Raw genomic sequence first — 22,970 nt, 5'->3', positions numbered from 1 at the left:
ATATCCAAGCCAATTAACCTACAAGCCTATACGTCTTTGGTGTGTGGGAGGAAACCGAAGATCTCGGAGAAAACCTATGCAGGTCATGGGGGGCACGTATAAACTCCATGCAGACAGCACCCATAGTCAGGATCGAACCCGGGTCACTGGTGCTGCAAGGCACTAGCTCTATCGCTACGTTTCCTAATCAGATGTGCAGCACTTTGGTCAACGTGGGTTGTTTTTAAATGTGCTATACAAATAAAATTGACTTGACTTGACTTGACAATGGTGCCACCCTTGGTGAACTTCCCCACCAATCTTAAAAGTGTTTTTTTCTCCTCTTTTATCCTGGCACAAGATTTATTTTCCTGTTTCTAAATTATTGGCTTTACAACAAAGGAAAATAGTGTATGATTCTCGTAAATTTATATGTCGGCATATTTTCCTTCAACCTCCTTTGATCCAAGAATTTCAATAAGATGGATTTCAACTGAGCTCCACTTAGCCCAAATGCTCATCCATGATATCACCCCCTCACCTTTCTACCTCACAGGTTCAGCCACATGGGTTCAATCCTGCCCTCTGGCACTGTTCTAATGGAGTTTATATGTTCTCGTGCTCCCATATGCCAAAGGTGTAAGAGATTGTGGATTAATAGGCCAATGTAAAATTGTCCCTCGTCTGGTGAGAAGTGGAACTGATGGGAATCTGGGGGAAATAGGTTACAGGGAAAATTAGTGAGGAAATGGAATTGTGATGTGAGCCGACATAGGCTTAATGTGTTACATGGTCTCCTCGATGTAATAAGGAAACATAGAAATCATGACCTTATGCAAAAATGGTTCAAGTATGCAATGTTCTCCCTCAGAAATGGTAGTTCAACTAATTTTAAATGTGGAACTGAGAGATTTTTTCCTGGACAATTGTATAAAGGGAAATAAAATAGAGGCAAATGGATATGGTTAAAGATTAGATCTGTTATCACTTCTCAGATAGCAGAAAGCACTAGAATCTTCAAGTTCCTTTGTCCAAAGCCTGTGGAAACCCAGTGAAAATGGTGGTAGGTATACCTCACCTGTCCTGTTGCCTATAAACCTACCCTTTCATTCACAACTGCCCCACATGGCGGAGTCTGTGAGCATGTGGGCGGCACGGTGGCGCAACGGTAGAGTTGCTGCCTTATAGTGAATGCAGCGCCGGTGACCCGAGTTCGATCCCTGGCTACGGGTGCTGTCTGTGCGGAGTTTGTACGTTCTCCCCGTGACCTGTGTGGGTTTTCTCCGAGATCTTCGGTTTCCTCCCACACTCCAAAGACGTACAGGTTTGTAGGTTAATTGGCTGGGTAAATGTAAAAATTGTCCCTAGTGGGTTTAGGATAGTGTTAATGTGCGAGGATCGCTGGTCGGCGCGGACCCGGTGAGCCAAAAGGGCCTGTTTTCACGCTGTATCTCTAAACTAATCTCTAAACTAAACATGACATGGCCTTGGTCAATCACCTTAGATGTGGAAACTACAGTAGAAATATGTTATGAGATTACTGCCTGTGTGCCTGATGTGTCTGCAATGAAATACAGTGGTGTCAAGTGTAACTTTAAAATGTGCAGGGTCATTTAGAAAATATGACAAAGTAACTATTTTTCAGACCCTCGAGTAGTCAAATTATCCCAGGAATCAAACGGAACATTTCTGCAGTGTTGCCATAGTTTTCAAAAGAATAAGAAAGAATAGCAGATAAACTATTAAGATAAGAAGTGATGAATAGCTTACAAGTATTCTTATATTTCATAATTCCTTATTTAGCTTGGCTTAGTTTAGTTTAGTTTCAAGATACAATGTGTAAACAGGACCTTCGGCACTCTGAGTCCACGCCAAGCAGTGACCACCCGTACACTAGTTCTATCCTACACACCAGGGACAATTTGCAGAAGCCAATTAACCTACAAACCTGCACGTCTTCGGAGTGTGTGAGGAAACCGGAGCACCCGGGGAAAACCCAAGCAGTCTCAGGGACATCGTACAAATTCCATACAGACGGCACCCGTAGTCAGGATCGAACCCGGGTCTTTGGCACTGTAAGGCAGCAACTCTACCGCTGCGCCACTGTGCTGCCCTATTTCTTTGTCTTTATTTTATATGCAATTGTTTCATTCCCTGAACAGTTGATTTCATAGAGTGATGAGCAATGCATTCCATATTGGTGATAAACAATGGTAATATTATAGAATTATATCTGGAATTTTAATTATCAAAAATCAACACGATTGACACAAAAGTTATTTTGGATTAGATTTAGATTTAGAGATACAGCGTGGAAACAGGCCATTCGGCCCACCGAGTCCGCGCCGCCCAGCAATCCCCGCACATTAACACTATCCTACAAACACTAGGGACAATTGTTTTTAACATATTACCCAGTCAATTAACCTACTTCCGTCTTTGGAGTGTGGGAGGAAACCGAAGATCTCGGAGAAAACCCACGCAGGTCACGGGGTGAATGTACAAACTCCGCACAGACGGCGCCCGTAGTCAGGATCGAACCTGAGTCTCCGGCGCTGCATTCACTGTAAGGTAGCAACTCTACTGCTGCGCCACCGTGCACTCATCCTTACACAAAAATAATTTTCATTTAAATTCATAGAAATAAAATTATTAATTTTAAAATGGCTAGTTATTTACTTCATCACTTAACTACATTGCCTGTCCACCAGTCCCCCAACCCCTCCATGTTATGAAGGTGAAAATCTACCCACTTTAAGTTGCACATAACCAGGGATTTCAGGTAGGAGCAGGTTGGTAATTTGAAGCAAGCTCTCCTCTTTTAATAAAACCTAATTTGACGTTCTGACACTGTTCAACAGGTAATCGTATGATTAAAAACACGTTGACATTAATTATGCAAGATTACATAAAACAATCCAATGTGTGACTAACGAAGAGGCCTTAACATTACTGTGTGTAAGAAAATTGAGATTAAGTTAAATTTAATTTTCTCTTGAGCAATCGTTTTAGATTTGATGTTTGCCGACGACCACATTATTCTCAACTCTAAATAATCCATAGAACCAATTTTGGGATTTAATTGGGATTACTAGTTGAATAATTTGACATTTATTTATAGTTGCAGGCAGACTGAAACTACTAATAAATACCTGAATATAACAAGAAGTTACAAAATAACTTTCCCATTAGTTCAGTTCAGTTTAGTTTATTGTCACGTGTACCGAGGTACAGTGAAAAGCTTTTGTTGCATGCAACCAGGCCGCGGAAAGACAATACATGATTACACTTGAGCCATTTACATTGTGTAGATACATGATAAGGGAATAACGTTGAGTGCAAGATGAAGCCAGTAAAGTCCGATCAAAGATAGTCCGAGGGTCACCAATGAGGTAGATAGTAGTTAACCTATATTAACCTCTGAAAAATTGCACATAATTAGGAATCTTAAAACCATATTAAAATAAATCCTGTGGTGTCTCTTTGACACCACAGCAAGCTTTCTCGTCCAGAATGACATGGCATAAAGATTTTGTTCCTGAGACCTTCCAGAGCAGGCATCTCCTTTGCAACCAAAGCCTCCTTCAGCTGATATTTTCAGTTGATATACTACCAAATCGGACTTAGCCTACATCAAATGAGTTGGGATTATTGACATCCCAACTCAGCAAGCTAAATATACTGGAGGCATATTAGAAGCAAAGAAACATGTTGCAAAGGTACAATCCACAATGAGGATGTTAACTGTCAAGAAAACAGTTGCCTTGGTTACAAGCCATAGTGCAAAACAAAGGGTAGGTGTAGTCAAAATATCAATTCAATTAATGTAATTCTTAAGAATTATAAAGACACATTTCCTAAACTCTATAGATAGAACTACAATAAAAAGGACATCTAAACAAAGCAGTTTCAGTTTATCTGTACCCAAGTCAGTAAGGCATCATAAGAAAGAAACAGTTAAAATACAGAATAAGTTCATTATCCTGGCACGATAAACCAAAGTATTTTTAAGCCTAATAAAGATTTTTTTTTAGACTTTCTAAATAGGCCAAAACATAATTTTCAATAGAAGTTGGAATTAAAATAATTTGATCAGCATCAGAACAGAGGTGGCTTGGGATCCACTGAATTATTCCAACATGTTACCTGAATACCTAAAATGTTACATGTTTTATCATTTATTATGTACTGTTACTATTATCTTTGCTAAACTATTACAAGGGGTCCCCCTGGTTATGAACTAGATAACTTATGTAAATCTTACTTTACAAAAAATCCTGCCAGTTTTTTAAAGGCACTTTTGAAGTTAATAATGATAATAATAAAATGTTTCACGGTATTCACTAGTAACTAGATATTGTATTTATTCCAGTGTTAGTAGAATTATTCAATAAAATGAAAGAATAACAGTAAATGTATGTGGAGCGATATGTTAAGGGAAGCTATAGAAAACAGATGCTTCTGATTTACAGAGAAATCAAACATATGGACCGTTCTCAGGAACAGAACCCTCTTGTAATCCAGGGATTCCCATCTCCACCTTCCACAGAGACTGCTCCCTCCGCAACTCCTTGCTTCGTTCATTCCTTCCCACCCAAGGTACTTTCCCCAGCGACTGCAAGAGATGTAACACCTGTCCCTACACCTCCTCCCTTGACTCTATCCAGGGACCCCAGCAGTCTTTGCAAGTGGGAGGTTCACGTGCATCTCCTCTAATGTCATCTACTGCATCGGGTGTTCCGGATGTGGCCTACTGTACATCGGAGAGACCAAACGTAGACTCGGCGACTGACTCGCTGAACACCTATGCTTGGCCTGCCAAGGCCCACAGGATCTCCCAGTTGTTAACCATTTCAACCCCTCTTCCCATTCTCACACTGACCTTTCTGGCCTGGGCCTCCTCCATTGCCTAAGTTAGGCCGCATGCAAACTGGAGGAACAGCACCTCATATTCCACTTGCATACCTTACAACCCAATGATGTGAATGTCGAATTCTCCAATTTTAGGTAACCTCATAACTCCCACCCCAACCCTCCCCCCATCTCTTTTTCTCCCCTCCTTCACTCCCTTGTGCACCACCTGGACTCCTGCCTATTACTCACCTATCCCCCTCCCCTAACCTGCTACTTTCCTCCTGACATTGCAATCTGCAATTCTTCAAACTTGTCCCACACTTTCTTTCTTATCACTGGTCTTTGTTCCAACCATCTGCCTATCAAACACTCTTTACACCTATGTTGTCTCGTTTCTTGTCTTACATTCTTTGTCTTTGTTGATGTTGCAAGTGGAGCTGCTGAGAAGCAAGAAAACTTTTAGACTTGATCTGACAATAAAGTATTATCGTATCATATCATATCGTATTATTACCTGCTGCCAGCCTTTGCCATCTTTCTCCACCCCCCCCCCCCCCCCCCCATCTCCTTACAATCAATCTGAAGGGTCCCGATCCGAAACATCACATATCCATGTTCTCCAGGATGCTGCTGACCCACTGAATTACTCCAACACTTTGTCCTTTTGTGTATTAACCAGCATCTGCAGTTCCTTGTTTTTATATTCTGCAATACCTTGTCCAAGTTTCCAGCATAAACTCTTCTCCATAAAATTCTTGTTGAATCTAAATAATGACTAGCTTTAAACATTAAATGCATCTTAAATATGGTTGTCTTTGGTTTCTTTTCTGAGATATTTCTGTGTAACAACATAACAGCATGCGATGAATCTAAACTAACCGCCTATGGGCAGGGTTTCAAGATTATCCCTTCAGTAGCTTTGCTTGCTTTGATGCTGGCAGAACCATTTGAACAGTGGCTACACCATCTAGTGGAGTTCAATGGTTGTTCAAAATACAGTATGTCATTTGTACAAAATTCAGATGGTGTTGCTGCCCCATTTATTTTGTGAATTTTATCATCAATGCTCCTATTGCAGTCGTGTAGCAGCCAGAAAATGGATAGAAAATTATACCTGCAATATGTTGGATGTATTGAACTATAGAAACAAATTCTTGGTGTAGGATCTTAGAAAATATAACCAAACTTTTTCTCAGTGTAGGAAAGAACTGCTGATGCAGGTTTAAACCGAAGATAGACACAAAATATTGGGAGTAACTCAGCAGGAAGCATAGAAATATAGAAAATAGGTCCAGGAGGAGGCCATTATACCCTTTGAGCCAGCACCGCCATTCATTGTGATCATGGCTGATCATCCACAATAGGTAACCTGTGCCTGCCTTCTCCCCTTATCCCTTGATTCCACTAGCCCCTAGACCTCTATCTAACTCTCTTTTAAATTCATTCAGTGAATTGGCCTCCACTGCCTTCTGTGGCAGAGAATTCCACAAATTCTCAACTCTCTGGGTGAAAAAGTTTCTTCTCACCTCAGTTTTAAATGGCCTCCCCTTTACTCTTAGACTGTGGCCCCTGGTTCTGGACTTCCCCAACTTTGGGAACATTTTTCCTGCATCTAGCTTGTCAGGTCCTTTTATAATTTTAAACCTCTCTATAAGATCCTCTCTCATCCTTCGAAACTCCAGTGAATACAAGCCCAGTCTTTCCAATCTTTCCTCATATGACAGTCCCGCCATCCCAGGGATTAACCTCGTGAACCTACGCTGCACTGCCTCAATAGCAAGGATGTCCTTCCTCAAATTAGGAGACCAAAACTGCACACAATACTCCAGATGTGGTCTCACTAGGGACCATGCAACTGCAGAAGGACCTCTTTCCTCCTCTACTCAAATCCTCTCGTTATGAAGGCCAACATGCCATTAGCTTTCTTCACTGCCTGCTGTACCTGCACGCTTACTTTCAGTGACTGGTGTTCAAGGAAACCCAGGTCTCGTTGCATTTCCCCTTTACCTAATCCGTCACAATTGAGATAATAATCTGCCTCATTTTGTTTGGCGCCAAAGTGGATAACCTCATATTTATCTATATTATACTGCATTTACTATGCATCTGCCCAGTCACTCAACCTGTCCAAGTCACCCTGCATCCTCCTAACATCCTCTTTGCAGTTCACACTGCCACCCAGCTTTGTGTCATCTGCAAACTTGCTAGTGTTACTTCTAATTCCATCATCCAAATCATTAATGTATATTGTAAATAGTTGAGGCCCCAGCACCGAGCCTTGCGGCACTCCACTCGCCACTGCCTGCCATTCTGAAAAGGACCCGTTTATTCCTACTCTTTGCTTCCTGTCTGCCAACCAATTCTCCATCCATGTCAATACCCTACCCCCAATACCATGTGCTCTAATTTTGCTTATCAATCTCCCGTGTGGGACCTTATCAAAGGCTTTCTGAAAGTTTAGATACACCACATCCACGGGCTCTCCTTCATCCATTTTACTTGTCACATCCTCAAAAAATTCCAGAAGATTAGTCAAGCAGGATTTCCCCTTCATAAATCCATGCTGACTTGGACCAATCCTTTTACTGCTGTCCAAATGCACCGTTATAACATCTTTAATAATTGACTCCAGCATCTTCCCCACGACTGATGTCAGGCTAATTGGTCTATAATTCCCCGTTTTCTCTCTCGCTCCTTTCTTGAAAAGTGGGATAACATTAGCTACCCTCCTATCCACAGGAACTGATCCCGAATCTATTGAACATTGGAAAATGATCACCAATGCGTTCACGATTTCTTGAGCCACCTCCTTGAGTACCGTGGGATGCAGACCATCAGGCCCTGGCGATTTATCAGCCTTCAGTCCCATCAGTCTACCTAATACTATTTCTCGCCTAATGCAAATTTCTTCCAGTTCCTCTGTCTCCCTAGATTCTCCGTCCTCTAGTACATCTGGGAGATTGTTTGTTTCTTCGGCATGTCAGGTAGCAGATGTAGAGAAGGCATCGAATCATAAGCAATAAAACCTACAAAATCATCGTAGTTTTGTACAAATTAACCATAAATACATCTAATGAATAGTTTTGAAAGCAGTATTTTCTTACCACGAAGAAGCAAAACTGGAAAATTCGGATGAAAAGCAGGCCTGTATACACGCAGCAGCTCAGCCGGCGAGAATGTTTAGCACAAGTGACCTATGACCTGTGCATGCACAGTCGAGATACCGAACTCGCTTATTGGCAATGAGGATTCGATTTTCCAAGAACAACTTAGTTGTGAAGATGAAGGTGGAAGTTTATGGTCCTACAGCCATTACTCCAGGCCACTATTTTTATATTAATTAATATTGGTGCTCTCAGACCTGGACAGCCAAGAAAACTGAAACCATCATCGGGTTAGTGACCTTCCACCTGTTAATGAGTTGTCTGTGTGGCCAAAGGAGAAGAAATCACAAGTTTTGTACTGCACCATCTGCTTGCAAATGTACAGACATTTTTGCAGTGCCCCATTAAAGCTTGGAGCAAAGAGCAGGATCATTTGTGCCGAGCCATTGGAGAACATAATAGTCATTGACAGTGAGTTTGCAGGGACTGTTTTTGTGCATTCCGTTTTTTTCTTTTTTTTGCTTCCCTGTGATCGTTGTAAAAATTGTTTGACTTCTGAATAATTTGGGGTGTAGCTGTAACTCTACTTTGTATTTTTTATTTAGCTGAAATCTAGCCGACTGCGACGCCTAAGAAATGGAGTCCCCCAAGGCTCGGTACTGGCCCCCATGCTCTTCAATCTCTATATCAGCGATCTGCCACGCACGACCTCGCGCCAGTATGGATACGCAGATGACTTGGCCCTACTGCACTCGGACAGGAGCTGGTCAAATGTGGAGGATGTGCTCCCGGCGGATATGGAACTTGTCGCGGGCTACCTTAAGACCTGGAGACTAAAACTGAGTATAGCAAAAACCACCACAACGGCCTTTCACCTGAACAACAAGGAAGCTCAATGCCAGCTAACCGTCACCCTCAATGGGTCACCCCTACCCTACAACCCATTTCCTACATACCTCAGGGTGAAACTAGATCGGCAGCTGACCTACAAGCAACACCTTGAAGCTCTCCGTGCTAAAGTCTCGGCACGGAACAACCTCCTGCGTTGCTTGGTTGGATCGTCATGGGGCGCCAGGATATCTACTCTTCGAACCAGTGCTCTTGCACCCGTGTACAGCGCCGCTGAGTACGCCGCCCCAGCATGATGCCGCAGCGCTCATACCAGCAAGCTAGACGCCACCCTCAACGACACCATGCAAAGCATCACTGGCTGTCTACGCCCTACTCCGACGAATCTCCTGCCGGTGCTCTGGTTTATTTTCACCCACATGTTTAGACCATAATGTTGTATCCTTATTGTTTTGATGTGGTTATGCTTTATTCTTAATTGTTAACTGTATGTTTGTGTTGTCATTTGTGAGCGGAGCACCATGGCACATTCCTCGTATATGCACATACTTGGCCAATAAACTTATTCATTCATTCATTCATTCATTCATAGTACTCTTGATGTGGTCTCACATGATGCTTTTACAACTGAAGCAAAAACTCCCTATTTATATATTCAATTTGCTGAGAAATAACAAATAACATTTTGTTAGCTTTCCCAATTACTTGCCTTACCTCTATCCTGGCCTTTAGCAAAGCATACACTTGATTAGCAACCAGAACACCCAGATCTCTCTGCCCCTCAAAACGCTGCAATAATGTGCCCTTTTTTAACCTTTACTTCCAAAAAGGACATATTCAGATTTTTTGAATGTGTCACTATCTCATTTGCCACTTCTTTTGTGCAGATAGTGTGCTGTTTCCATGGCAGAGCAAGCTGGAGAATTATGAAGGCAGAGGTTCACTTGCATCTCATCCATCTACTGTATCCACTGTTCCAGGTGTGGACTCCTATATATCGTCAAGACCAAGTGCAGGCTCAGCGATCATTTCGCTGAACACCTCCGCTCAATCTGCATAGACCTACCTGACCTCCTGGTTGCTAAACACTTTATCTCCCCGTCCCATTCCCAAACTGACCTTTCTGTCCTGGGCCTCTTCCACTGTCAGAGTGAGGCCCAGCACAAATTGGAGGAACAGCACCTCATATTTCGCTTGGGCAGCTTACAACCCAGCGGTATGAATATTAGCTTCTCTAACTTTAAGTAACTCTTGCTTTCCCTCTCTCCATTCCTCCCCATCTTAGTTCTCCAACCAGTCTGACTGTTCCCGATTACATTTTATCCCTGTATGCTCCGTTGTCACCTTCCACTATCTATTTTACATTTTCCTTGAAATTCATCCCCTTTGATGTCTTGTTTTCACATCTTACCCTTCCTTACCTGTGTGTCTCCTTCTCTCCTGACTCTCAGTCTGAAGAAGGGTCTCGACCCAAAACGTCACCCATTCCTTCTACCCAGAGATGCTGCCTGTCCTGTTGAATTACTCCAGCTTTTTGCGTCCATCTTCGGTGTAAACCAACTTCTGCAGTTCCTTCCTACACAATTATGAAGTGCTCACTTATTCTGCTGTAGTAGTCACCAAGACACTTCCCTGCCTTGCTCATCATTGACAACTGAGGTCTCTGCATGAAAAAGACATTGCTCGTCCATTGCTCTTTCAGAAGGAGCATCCACTGAGTTAGTTGCCTGTCTCCTGCACACTATGTGCCACTGAGGATGGTGGTATTGATGTAGATTTGTCTGTTGCCGACCCATGATAGCAGCGTCAGCAGTGTTAGGTTGTTAAGCTGAGGCCTTTAGTGCTGTTAACTACAAGTATGGAACAAACACACAAAGCTCCATCATATTGATATTCAAATGGGAATTACTTTATCATTCGGAGAGGCAGTCAGTGTCTGTTGGAGGATTGGCTTAAAAAAAATCTCAAGTGCGATAACGTTTTTGTCATGCTTATTATTTTGTGTCATCACACAACTGTTTTGCCAATAGTGAGCAAATTTTAGTGCCATGTCGTTGGCCTCTGCGAGATCCTTTACATTACATGTGTCATGCAGCATGTCACAGCCCAGGAGATGTTCCATAGTCTGGAGGCCCCGTCTGCACTTGCAGTCTGCCGCATCTTCAGTATATCCCTACTTCAGCATGTTTTTGTCGTGCCGTAGCTCCCACTGTCGCCCCCCGACTCCTCTCTTGCCCCGGCCCCAATAAATTTCAACAAACTTTGTTATTTTAAATTTCAATAAACTTTGCTACCAATATTCCCTTTACCCAAGGACGATAAGGGAATGGAATATGTTACCACCCAACACACGTGCTGCTCCTGATGTTAAGTCATTTAAAAAGGGGGATTGAGCAACTGGATCTCCTCAACTTGGTCAAAAAGGCCCACTTCAAAATGTAATCACTATTCCACTCACTCTGACCTGCGCCAGATAACCACTTATCAGGGTGTTTGCGCAGTAATCAACCAGAAGCAGAAGCAGAAGCAGAAGCAGATGCAGAAGCAGATGCATAAGCAGATGCAGAAGCAGATGCAGAAGCAGATGCAGATGCAGAAGCAGATGCAGATGCAGAAGCAGATGCAGAAGCAGAAGCAGACCCAGAACCAGAGCCAGAACCAGCCCCGGTGACCAGGGTCAGTGGCCCTGCCCCCCGCCCCCGACCCCGCCCCTAGCCCCGCCCCTCGGCGACCGACTCACACAGGCCCCGCCCCCATATAGCCCCGCCCTAGCCCCGCCCTTCAGTGACTGAGTCACATAGGCCCCTTGCAGCCCGCCCCCTGTATAGCCTCGCCCCCTTGTAGACCCCCTATATAGCCCCGCCTCCGCCCCCGCCCCAGTGATCGAGTCACATAAGTCCCGCCCTCTGTAGCCCCTCCCCATGTATAGCCCCGCCCTCGTGGCCGTGGGTGGGTGGGGGGATGTGACCCCGCCCCTCTATCGCCCCGCCCTTATCGCCCCGCCCCATATTGAGCCCCGCCCTCATGGCCGTGCGGGGGGCGGAGCCCCGCGCCCCCTCTATCGCCCCGCCCCCCTCTATCGCCCCGCCCCTCGCCCGTGGTAGCTCCGCCCTGTGGCCCGTCCCCGCCAGCCAGGGTGAGCGGACCCGCTGAGTCGGGCGTGAGTGTCGGACGTACAGTCACAGACCCAGTGCGCGCGGGGGTGCTCGCGGCGTCGTCGTCGTCGCTTCACCGGTTAACGGTAGCTGGGTAGAGGTTGTGTCCGGCTCACTCACTCACTCAGGGCCAGACCGAGACCCGGAGTCGGACCCAGAGCCCGGATTCAGACCCGGAGTGGGAGCCAGGCCGGACGGGTCAAGCTCGGCAGCGGCGGCGGCGCCATCATGAGCGATCGGCTGAACAACCAGGACGAGGGCCTGCAGGGTAGGTGCGGCCCCCCGGTCCCCGGGCTGGAGCTGGCCACTCGTCGCTGATTGCAAAGCTGGGCAGGGGGAGGAAGGGACTGGACACTGAGGTAAATCCAAGCGGGGCGGTGGGGTGGGGTGTAGAAGGGGATGAGTGAGGCAGGCAGATGCCGCCGATCAGGTGCCAATGAATGCAGACAGATCAGTGATGGATGGACCGACACATCCAGGCAGGGCAGGGGATAAACAAGCGATTAGCGCGGGGGATGTGGTAGACCCAGGCAGGGGAGGTGGAGGACCGCAGCAATGCCACCAAGCACCGCAGCAATTCTCCTTCATCTCTTTCCCCCACTCACAGATTATCCGGCTGTGTCTAGTCCTAAAATGGACACAAACATCTGCATTAACTCAGCATCTCTGGAGAGAAGGAATATGTGAAGTTTCGAGTCTTTAGACTGGGAAGGGTCTCGATCCGAAACGTCACCCATTCCTTCTCTCCAGGGATGCTGCCTGTCCCGCTCAGTTACTCCAGCTTGTTGTGTCTGTCTTCGGTTTAAACTAGTATCTGCAGTTCCTTCCTACACGTAGTATCTAGTCCCAGTTCTTCTGGATTCATTGTGTAGAAAGGAACTGCAGATGCTGGTTAAAACAAAGAAAGGTCTCGACCCAAAACGTCACCCATTCCTTCTCTCCAGAGATGCTGCCTGTCCCGCTGATTTACTCCAGTATTTTGTGTCTATCCTCAGGATTTATTGAATTCCTTGAATGGAATGACTATCTTATTTGATCGGTGGAGGCTTTTGAATCCTGGATTTTTTTGACTACCAAATTGGAAAATTAAAATGCAAAGATTGAATTTATATAACAACTTTTACTTGTCTCAATATTGGCTTACAGTCAACGAAGTACTTTTTAGCATGCAGTCACTGTTATAATGTAGGAAAAGCCTGGCAACTATATTATTTGAATTAAGATCCCACAAATGATCACGTGATGTTAACAGCGGGGTAAATATTGACCAGAATGTAAGGGGCATTGGTGTTTCAAAATGGTGTTTTGCATCTACCTGAGAAAATAGACTCAATTAAGTATTTCAATGGTGTCGATTTTCATGGTTAAGAGGGATGTGAGCCTTTTGACTTTGAATTGTGGGCACGAGTGCTAACAATTTACATTTTGTCGTCCTCTTTTATTGATCCACATGTCTATTGATTTGTAGTTTATTGAACCCAATGTTTCTGATCCTTGGGTTTATTATCAGTAAACTCTACACTACTGCTCATTTTGATAAATAGTAAGTTTTTAATGGATTACAGTATAGCTGCTTTATGTAAACAGAAGTCATAACAGAAATGTGATATTTGCACATATTACTTAATGTGGAGGATTACCAACCTAAAGTACTTGCTAAGGATTATTCCCTCTTCCTCTCTCCAGGCACCCCATCCCAAAATGTAGATAGATGGCAAGGTGGGTGCAGATGTGATGTGGAGGAGAAATCTGGGGGTGAGGTGCAGTGGGTGCTAATAATAAGAGGTTGAAGGAGATGATGTGGGGTGCAGCCAGAAGATGTACATCAGTACTTACATATGAATCATGGTAGTTGGAGTCCTGTGTTGTGAAGCCGATTGCCAGAAGCTCAGTTCTGTTATTACTTTTATAATTAGCTTTTGAGCTGAAGACTTGCTTTTTAAACACTCTGGAATTGATGTGATTCCTATATCAAAATATTATCAAATGCAAAAACTTAATACTGTAGTTTATGTTTGTTGATGAATGTTATTGGTTATAGCTTGGATAAATGTTCTCTGACTGCAGGAATGGGGGCATGTATGTAAATTTGGCAGTGTCATTAAAATTGGTATTGGCTTCAGCAAGATTCTCATTCTTGCTGTGTCCAGTTCTGCATTTTCGTGTATAAACTGTTTAATTTACTGGGCAAGACAATGGGTAATCCTTTTGGCTTGCCCAGTAAATTAAATAATTCCTTCATGCACCAGGATGTTTGCAAATGGAGAAATGATGTCCATCATGTATGACTTCAACCGTGAGTTGTCAACTCATTTTTTATTATACTTCAAACTCATTGTTCTTGACTCGGATAGAAACAACATGTTAGCAATACTCACAATCTGAGGCAATATCTGTTGAGGTTAAAACAGGATTAATGTTTCATGTAATTGACAGTCGTTGATCTGATCTTTCTCCACAGGTCCTGTCTAACACAATCACGCAATCACAATAAATCTTTATTATCCAAGTATGTTTTGCAACATACGAGGAACTTCATTTGCCATACAGCCATAACAAAAAAAATCAATAGGACACACAAAATACATTTTAACATGAACATCCACCACAGTGACTCCTCCACATTCCTCACTGTGATAGAAGGTGAAAAAAAAGTTCAACCTCTCCCTTCTTTGTCCTCCAGCAGTCAGGGGCTCTAACCGTCCGTTGATGGGATGGTCTTAATCCCGTAGCCGGTGGCGAGCCTTCCTCGTCGGGGCGATCAAGCTCCTTCATCGGGGGGGGGGGGGGGAATCTCAGCTCCCCCACGGCGGCGATCTACCCCGGGTCGGGACCAGTCGAACCTCGTGCAGCTTTTGGAGCTGCCAACCGGTCTCAACCCGAGACTGCGAGCCTGCAGGCTGCATTGGAGCATCGATCCCAGGCAAGGGATCGCAGGCTCAGATGATAAGTCCATGCCCCCGCGGGGACTCAAGGTCAGTCCCAGGCAAAACCTCCAGCTCCGCGATGTTAGGCCGCAGAGCGACCAGAGGTACGATCCGGAAAACAATCGCATCTCCGGCAAGGTAGGAGATTGAAAAAAAGTTTCCCCCGACCCCCTCTCCCACCCCCCACATAAAACAAACCAGAGAACATTTACACAAACTTTAAAAACTTCCAAAAATAACAAAAAGAGTTTGAAAAGGACAGACAGACTGTAGGCGAGGCAGCCATCGTGCAGCGCCCCCTGGTGGCCCCTAACCTGCTGAGTATTGCCAACATTTTTAGTTTAGAGATACAGCATGGAAACAGGCCCTCGGACTCGAAATTTTCATCGTGCACAGCAATGTATCACAGAATCTTAGTCAGAGAAAGACCTGTGCTCAGATGAACACTGACAAGGAAAAGGGACGTTGTACTTTACAGTTTATCATATAATGGTTATAAAAGGGAAAAAATAAACCGCACAGGGTTCAGACTTGGGATATTGCACAAAGTAAGTAAGCTCCTGCATCTTAATTGGAAAAAAGCACTTGCAAAATTCCCAACTATTCATGACAAAGAAATTGAGAGGAATATGGCCACATGTTCCAAATATATATTCCTTTTTCTCTACATTGGAAAATCCATGCTAATTTTCTTTTGAGTCATAGTTGTTAATTTAGCCTATTGTCAACTTGTTAGTTTAGAACATTGTTTTTTTTTAATTTATATTTTTCTTTGAATGTGGTCATCTCTGGCAAACCAAGAATTTATTGTTCATCCCTAAATGCTCCATGAACCTGTTGGGTCATTTGAGGGCAATTTGAAGTGATCTCTATTAGCCTGACCAGTTAAGTATGGCAGATTTCTCCAGAATGGCACAAGTGAAATAGATGTGTTTTAATAGTCTGAAGAAGGGTCTCGGCCCGAAACGTCACACATTCCTTCTCTCCAGAGGTGCTGCCTGACTTGCTGAGTTACTCCAGCATTTTGTGATACCTTAGATGTGTTTTGATTATCCGGCTGTTACCATTACTGCTTGCCAGCTTTTAAGTTTAGTTTAGAGATACAACACGGAAACAGGCCCATCGGCCCACCGGATCCGCGCCGACCAGCGATCCCCGCACACTAACACTATCCTACACGCACTAGGGGCAATTTTTTTAAACATTTACCAAGCCAATTAACCTACATACCTGTACGTCTTTGGAGTGTGGGAGGAAACCGAAGATCTCGGGAAAAACCCCACTCCATACAAATAGCACCCGTAGTCGGGTTCGAACCCGGGTTTTCAGCGCAGCAAGCGCTGTAAGGCAGCAACTCTACCGCTGCGCCACCGTGCTGCCCAAAACTTATCCCAAGTTTTAGTTTATTTTTTCCTGCCGCCGTGACCATACTCAAGTTTATGTTTCCCATAATCTGGGTCTAGATGCCCAGATTACTAACCACCATGCACCCTATTCCATTAATGGCAACAACTTGATTTTCAGGGGTATCTTTGTAGCTTCGAGTTTTTTAATGATGTGTACAGCAACAAGAAGTGACTTCCAGAATATTTAAAGAGTCATATGAAGTCTGCATATTGAATATAAATAGCCCTTTCAATAATCATATGTTGGGGGTTTAACATAATCACAGTTTCTACAGGAGTGCAGTCAGACCTGAATACTGATTAGAGAGAATACATGCTATGCAACCCTCATCAACAAGTCTAGTCGCATATATTGGATAAAATGTAATCTTTAATCTGGAGCAAATATCATGGGCTATATGAATGAGTGCAGTTAGGGATAATGGATGACAGCTGTTTAATTTTAGATGAAGGGCCAGTGTACATTCAAGTTAATGATTAAACTGTATTTGTAGAACCTTTTTTAAAAGGTCTAAAAAGGAACAGATGTCTTTAATTTTATAGTTCAAAAGAAAATACATGAGACTTTTTTTAACTGGAGCTACTTTTTATATATTCTAAGATGGTAATTACAGTAGTTACATTCATATCGAAGACATAATTCCAAATAATTTGCTGAAATGTGATAGTTTGATTCTGCAATATGAGCTCTGGCTGTTGCACTGAATTAGACTACCTGGATTCAAATTTACAACTTCATCGTGTTATAGGTTTTATTTGGGGAGTGGGGGAAATTACAACTGTGGTTTGTTATGGGGCTAGATTCGGCTGTGCAGTGTCCATTTTCCTTTGGCAGTCACCAAACCCTGGAATACGGTCAGAAAAGTTCACACACCTCGAGCCAACACGACTATTTTGGCAGAGGTTAATGCAAACGTTCTTGTGGCCCATTGGCACAAAGCATACCTATGCAAATTGCTATGCATAAAATTTTGATGTCAGCCCAGTCATTTCTCCAGCCAGCACAATGTTAAATTCAATAGAGCAGATCAGTCTGAACAAGGGTCTCGACCCGAAACGCCACCCATTCCTTCTCTCCAGAGATGCTGCCTGACCCGCTGAGTTACTCCAGCATATCATGGGCTTTGCTGTTTCTTTGATGGATGTTTCTTTTTTTGTGTGTTATTGGGGTTGTGTAATTTTAATGCTTATTTTAATGCTTTTGTTGTTGGACTGTGGGTGACTGAATTTCGTCCAATTTGGATGACAAATAAAGCTATCTTGAATCTTGTGTCTATCTTCGATTTAAACCAGCATCTGCAGTTCGTTCACACACAGATCACTGTATTGTTTGCTCCTGCTGTTCAAAGGGTTTGTAAAATAGTTGCAAGTTATTTTTGTCAGGAAGATGAAGTTATTTAATTTCGTAAGCAAAATGGAGGATTGTTTTCAAAAGTTAATGCTGAAAATACATGGGTTAAGCAGTGTGTGTGCAAATAGAAACAAGATCTTTCACCTGTCATCAAGTATGGGAAAAGTTAGAAAATAAAACATGTTTTAAGTTGTAGAGAAGTGCGAGCAATGGAGAGAGAAAAAAAAAATCTGCTTGGGGCAGAAACCAAGATGCAGATAGGTGATGCAGATTGTGTCATTTGAGAGATAATTTATTTGGTTTTAATTCATTTTGTGATCCAGGTAAGTCCAGCATTTATTATCCATCCCTAATTGCCCTTGGGAAGGAGGTAGCAGGCCGTTATCTTGACCTGCTGCAGTTCATCCAGTGAAGAGACTGAGCAGTGCTTTTACGGAGGGAGTTCCAGGATTTAGACCCAACAACAATGAAGTACTGGCAATATATATTTCCAAGTCAGGATTGCATGAAGGGAAACATGCAGGTCTTAGTTTCCCAAGCACCTCCTGCTTTTGGCCTCAGAGTGGAAATTGTGGGTTTAGCATTAGTAGGCTGATTTTGTTTCTATTTCTTTTCTCGTTCATCTCCCCTTTACTTCTGCTAAAAGCAGACCAACGGGGATTAACAGTCCTTCGCCATCCTCCCTTAGGCAGTGCCATTATCAATTGAGAGTTTGGTCCTTATTGGTCTACATCTTCCCCCTTCTAAAACTTAAATTTGATTTAGAGCTTGTTTTTTTTCTAGTTCTAATGGAAGGTCATCAGCTGATCTTCTTTCCATAACTTGCTGCATGAGCTGCTTTGTTTTTGCATGGTAAGGCTTCTTCAGGGAATTGGACATGACTAGGACATTGAATGAGGAGTGCATGAGATTTGGAAGGTGCAGAGGACAGGAAGCAGGAGAAAGACCAGAGGAAGATGATTTTGTTATTTTGGCTCAATTTCAACAAGAACCAATTCCAAATAAATCTTTACTTCACAAGGGAGATATTTATACTTACCCATTTGCTGTTGCTACCTCAGAGAAGGACAGTACAGCATCACCTGTCAAGATAAACTGGTTCTTGATTTTAATGCACAAGGCTCCTTCAAATCTTGCAGTTTGCAATACAGAGCTGCATAATGGATATCATAGCTTGCGCATTATTTTGCAGCAGAGATCTGAATGTCAGTAAAGTGCAAATCTTTGCATGAACTGCAGCCCTCCTGATAATGTAGGCTGGTATTGACTGCACATACCATATCTTGTGAACCTTGTGGGATCTTGGTAACTTTTATGAATGGTTAAGATTTTAAATGAGCAATTGAGAGTTCTGGAGATCACAGAACGGTGTAGCAAAAGAGCAGACTCTTAGGCCCACTAGGTCTATGCCCACCAGGATGTCAATCTGAACTAATCCCATCTGGTGCACAAGACCCAGTATTTATATCCCACCATTGCAGATGGGGAACTTGAATTTAGTTAGTTGAATAATCTGCAATGTTAACAAAAGATGACCTTCGTAAGGAAGTCCATGAAATTACCAGGTGTTTTAAAATCAAATCTAGGAATGAAAAACTACCCTGATCTGATATGTCCTTTGAATGTTTAGAGTTGCAACAATGTAGTTGATTTTAACTTCAATTGAAATGATCCAGCAATTTTTTCAAATATATCACAAGAAAATAGGAGCAGGAGCAGCCACCAGGCCACTCAAACCTATCCTGCCATTCAGTATGATCATGATGAAGAAACTTTTTGATTACCTTCTCCCATCTTTCATTTTCCAATTAATCAGTGCTCTTATATATTGAATACCACTTAGAGGACACAGAATGTGCTCTGGGCAAGAATTTTCAGTGGCCAGTAGCAAGATTGAACTTGCTGAAGTGGCTCAGTTCTTAAGGAATTGGCACCCAAACTAATGATAATTTCTTGGGCTTTTTTCTGAAGTACAAATATATCTGCATTGTTTTCTGGCCATTTTCAAGGATTTTTAATATAGAGGTACATGCAGTTGTAGACAATAGACAATAGGTGCAGGAGTAGGCCATTCGGCCCTTCGAGCCAGCACCGCCATTCAATGTGATCATGGCTGATCATTCTCAATCAGTACCCTAAGGTGTAGGACTAAGTGTTATGAAAATGTCTGGCTTCCCCCACGTTTAACTAATTTTCAGGTGTTTTGATAAAAACCGTACCATATCAGTACTCTCAAAACATTGGTAAATGTTTTGTAAAGGAAAGGAAATTATTATTTTTCGTACACTGACTGCTTCAGATGTGAAAGATTTTATGAATATGTTTATGTAAAGTATTTTATCCAAAAGTAATCTATACTGACAGCTTAACTTCTGGTGGATTTGCATGTTGCTGATTGCACCTACAAGGAAAACCTAACTACATATTCAACATTGTAGTATAAGAAAATAACTGCAGATCTTCCCCGACAACTAAGATGTTTTTCATGTTCCGACAGTGGATATTAAACCTCGCTATTTTTTAAACAAATGTTAAACTAGTAAACTAGTGCTGTTGTGACGCCAGCTGAATATAATTGTGATGTAAGAAAATTATCAGTCAAATAAATTATTTTTCTGATCAGAGGAAAACGTGTTTGTTTAGTTCTGACGGAGCTTGTGATTTGAGCTGGAGCTGTGTAATCTGACCTTGGATTAATTGTCAGATGCATTGTGTAATCACAGTGAACATGTTAAGCGTTCTGAAGAGGAACAAATGTGTCATCACATTTTATTTTGATACTTTGTTTATAAATATCCATAAAATTGACAGGGTATCAGCTGGCTCTTCAGCGCTGGGAGGTGTTCAGTAAATAAATACCAAACTCTGTCACATGGGTTTGGCCTGGGAAACTGAATGTGCTGACAAAACAAGAGGGAATGATGAAGTCTGCATTTCCATGAATTCAATTGTGGGAATAACAAATAGAACAGTACAGCTCTACGCTCCACAATGTTTGTGCCAAACATGATGCCAAGACCAATTCCTGTCAGCAACTAAAATGACCCTGTTGCTTTTACATCTTTCAGTAATCTTTCTACTTATCTGTTCCTCTATCTCCCACTGTCTATTTGAGGGCTTATAGTACAATCCCATTAGAGTGCTTGCACTTGTCTTATTTCTAGGCTCTTCATCTCAACTGATGATCCCTCGAGTATGTCCTCTCTGAGTGTCACGGTAACACCCCCTGATTAGTTGAGCAACTCCTCCACCTCTCTTCCCATCCTCTCTATCACGTCTGAAATATCAAAACCTTGAAACATTGAGCTGCAGTCATGTCCCTCTCACACCCATGTTTCCGCAATGGTCACAACATCATAGTCGCAAGCACTGAACCGTAGTGTATCTACTTTCTCTACAATTACTCCTTCCAATTTCTGACCTCCTGGCTCCCACGATTTTCCAGAGTTGAAAAATTGCACAAACTCTATATAGAATTTAATTATGTGCAGGAAATGTTCATATTTTTAATTACCGAGGAATGTTTTCAAATTGGTTTGTTTTTAATGGACTTTAAATTTAAATCATTCAGCTGATGGTTGGAACAGTGGACTGAGTGTTGGCCTGGTTTCTAAACTTATGTCCTGGTGGGCCTGGATGCCATTACTAGAATGTGGAAAATCCAGGCGTGCAACATATGTGCTGTTGCCTTTTGTTTCCTGTTAGCAACTGCAACAGTGGAGTTGATGTGAACCCTTATCTCAACTCCTGTATTGAAAGGTATTTGGCATGAGGAGAAAAATAACTCCAGATTGGGAGGGGAAGTTAGGTTTCCTTAAATGCTTTACCTGTGCGAAGAGGAGTAGAAACAAAGTGTTTTCCCAGCACCATAAATAAAATGACTGTAAATAATGCAAATTAAATGTGGTTAGAGGCATCTGAGGAAGTGAAAACATGGAGAATAGTATCATACTTCCAGATTTAATGCAAAAATGTGGTTCAATGATCTTGACATGGTAAGGATGGGCAAGTTTATCTCTGCATCAACCTATTTACTTCTCCTCTGCTCCATCACATTACCCTTCTCATTTACATAATTTCCAAGTGCACCCATCCAGTGCACTTCCTGACATCATCCCCTTCTATCTGTCTACCATTCCTATTCGTCCACATCTTATGCAGTATCACATATTTCTATCATTGTCACGCTTATCAAATGAACTGCATCTCTTTTAGGTGTATTCTTTGCCTCTTTTCTAAAGAGCACAGAATGCCAGGGACTCTAGTGGAGGGAGCCCTCCAGAGGTGTCACTATCTGTAAAAGACTGAAGACTGGTGGAGTTCCTGACTGGGAGGTGTGGAAACAGTTCCTCGCTGGCGATGCAATTAAACCTGCCTTTTGGTATTTAGTCATTTTAATGTAATTTCAATAATAACTAAACAGAAAATGTCAGTAAGGGTGGCAGGATGGCGCAGTGGTAGAGTTGCTGCCTTACAGCGAATGCAGTGCCGGAGACTTGGGTTCGATCCCCAACTGTGGGTGCTGTCTGTACAGAGTTTGTACGTTCTCCCCGTGACCTGCGTGGGTTTTCTCCGAGATCTTCGGTTTCCTCCCACACTGTTAATGTGCGGGAATCGCTGGTCGGCGTGGACCCAGTGGGCCGAAAGGGCCTGTTTCCACACTGTATATCTAAACTAAACTAAACTAAAATCTTTTTTTTGCTAGGTCTAATTGTATTTCTCTTGTCTTTGATGTCCATCAGGAAATGGCAGATCAAGTCCTCAAAGGAGTTGATTCCATCTGATGGTACACCGTTACAGGACTGGTTTAGACCATGAAGAATCTCAGAATTTACCCTTCACATCTGAGGTAGAGCAGAGGGTGGGGTAAGAAGCATCAGTGAAGAGATCGCATCACAAGTCACAGTTCTATCCAAAGTAAGCTGGACACACACAATATTTCATAAGCTGGAGATAAAAATGGGAATTGTTGTACAGGCACTATCAATTTGAACAAGCCTTCAAAGTCGTCTCACAACATTTACAGAGATATTGCTGCAGAAGTGGGTGGAGGTTGTAGCTACCAAGATGACTTTAATAATAATAATAATGCATTACATTTATATAGCGCTTTTCATATACTCAAAGACGCTTTACAGGGATTTAGAGAACATAGGGAAGTGAATAAATAGATAAATAAGTAAACGAACAGAGAAAGGAGACAGAAGGTGAGGTGACCTTCAGTGGTTGAAGGCAGTACTGAATAGGTGAGACTTCAGTGATGTTTTGAATGTGGTGAGTGTGGAGGAGTCTCTGACGGTTTGGGGTAGTGAGTTCCATAGGGTGGGAGCAGCGATGGAGAAAGC

At 42.9% G+C, this 22,970-nt stretch overlaps 1 protein-coding gene across 3 annotated transcripts in view; it reads left to right on the top strand.

Annotated features, from left to right (window-relative positions):
* The first annotated feature begins 11,910 nt into the window (after window positions 1-11,910).
* Window positions 11,911-22,970, top strand: part of bnip3 (BCL2 interacting protein 3) — a 30,264-nt gene continuing 19,204 nt past the window's right edge. For all 3 annotated transcript variants that reach the window (XM_078413660.1, XM_078413657.1, XM_078413659.1), the window contains exon 1: window positions 11,911-12,209. In XM_078413660.1, the coding sequence (XP_078269786.1) occupies window positions 12,170-12,209 (40 nt within the window). In that variant the 5' untranslated portion in view covers window positions 11,911-12,169. The remainder of the gene's footprint in view (window positions 12,210-22,970) is intronic.

This window comes from Rhinoraja longicauda, chromosome 16, assembly GCF_053455715.1.
Source record: "Rhinoraja longicauda isolate Sanriku21f chromosome 16, sRhiLon1.1, whole genome shotgun sequence".
NCBI lineage: Eukaryota > Metazoa > Chordata > Chondrichthyes > Rajiformes > Arhynchobatidae > Rhinoraja > Rhinoraja longicauda.
The sequence above is the reverse complement of the archived record's forward strand: the minus strand, read 5'-3'. Positions and strand labels throughout refer to the sequence as shown.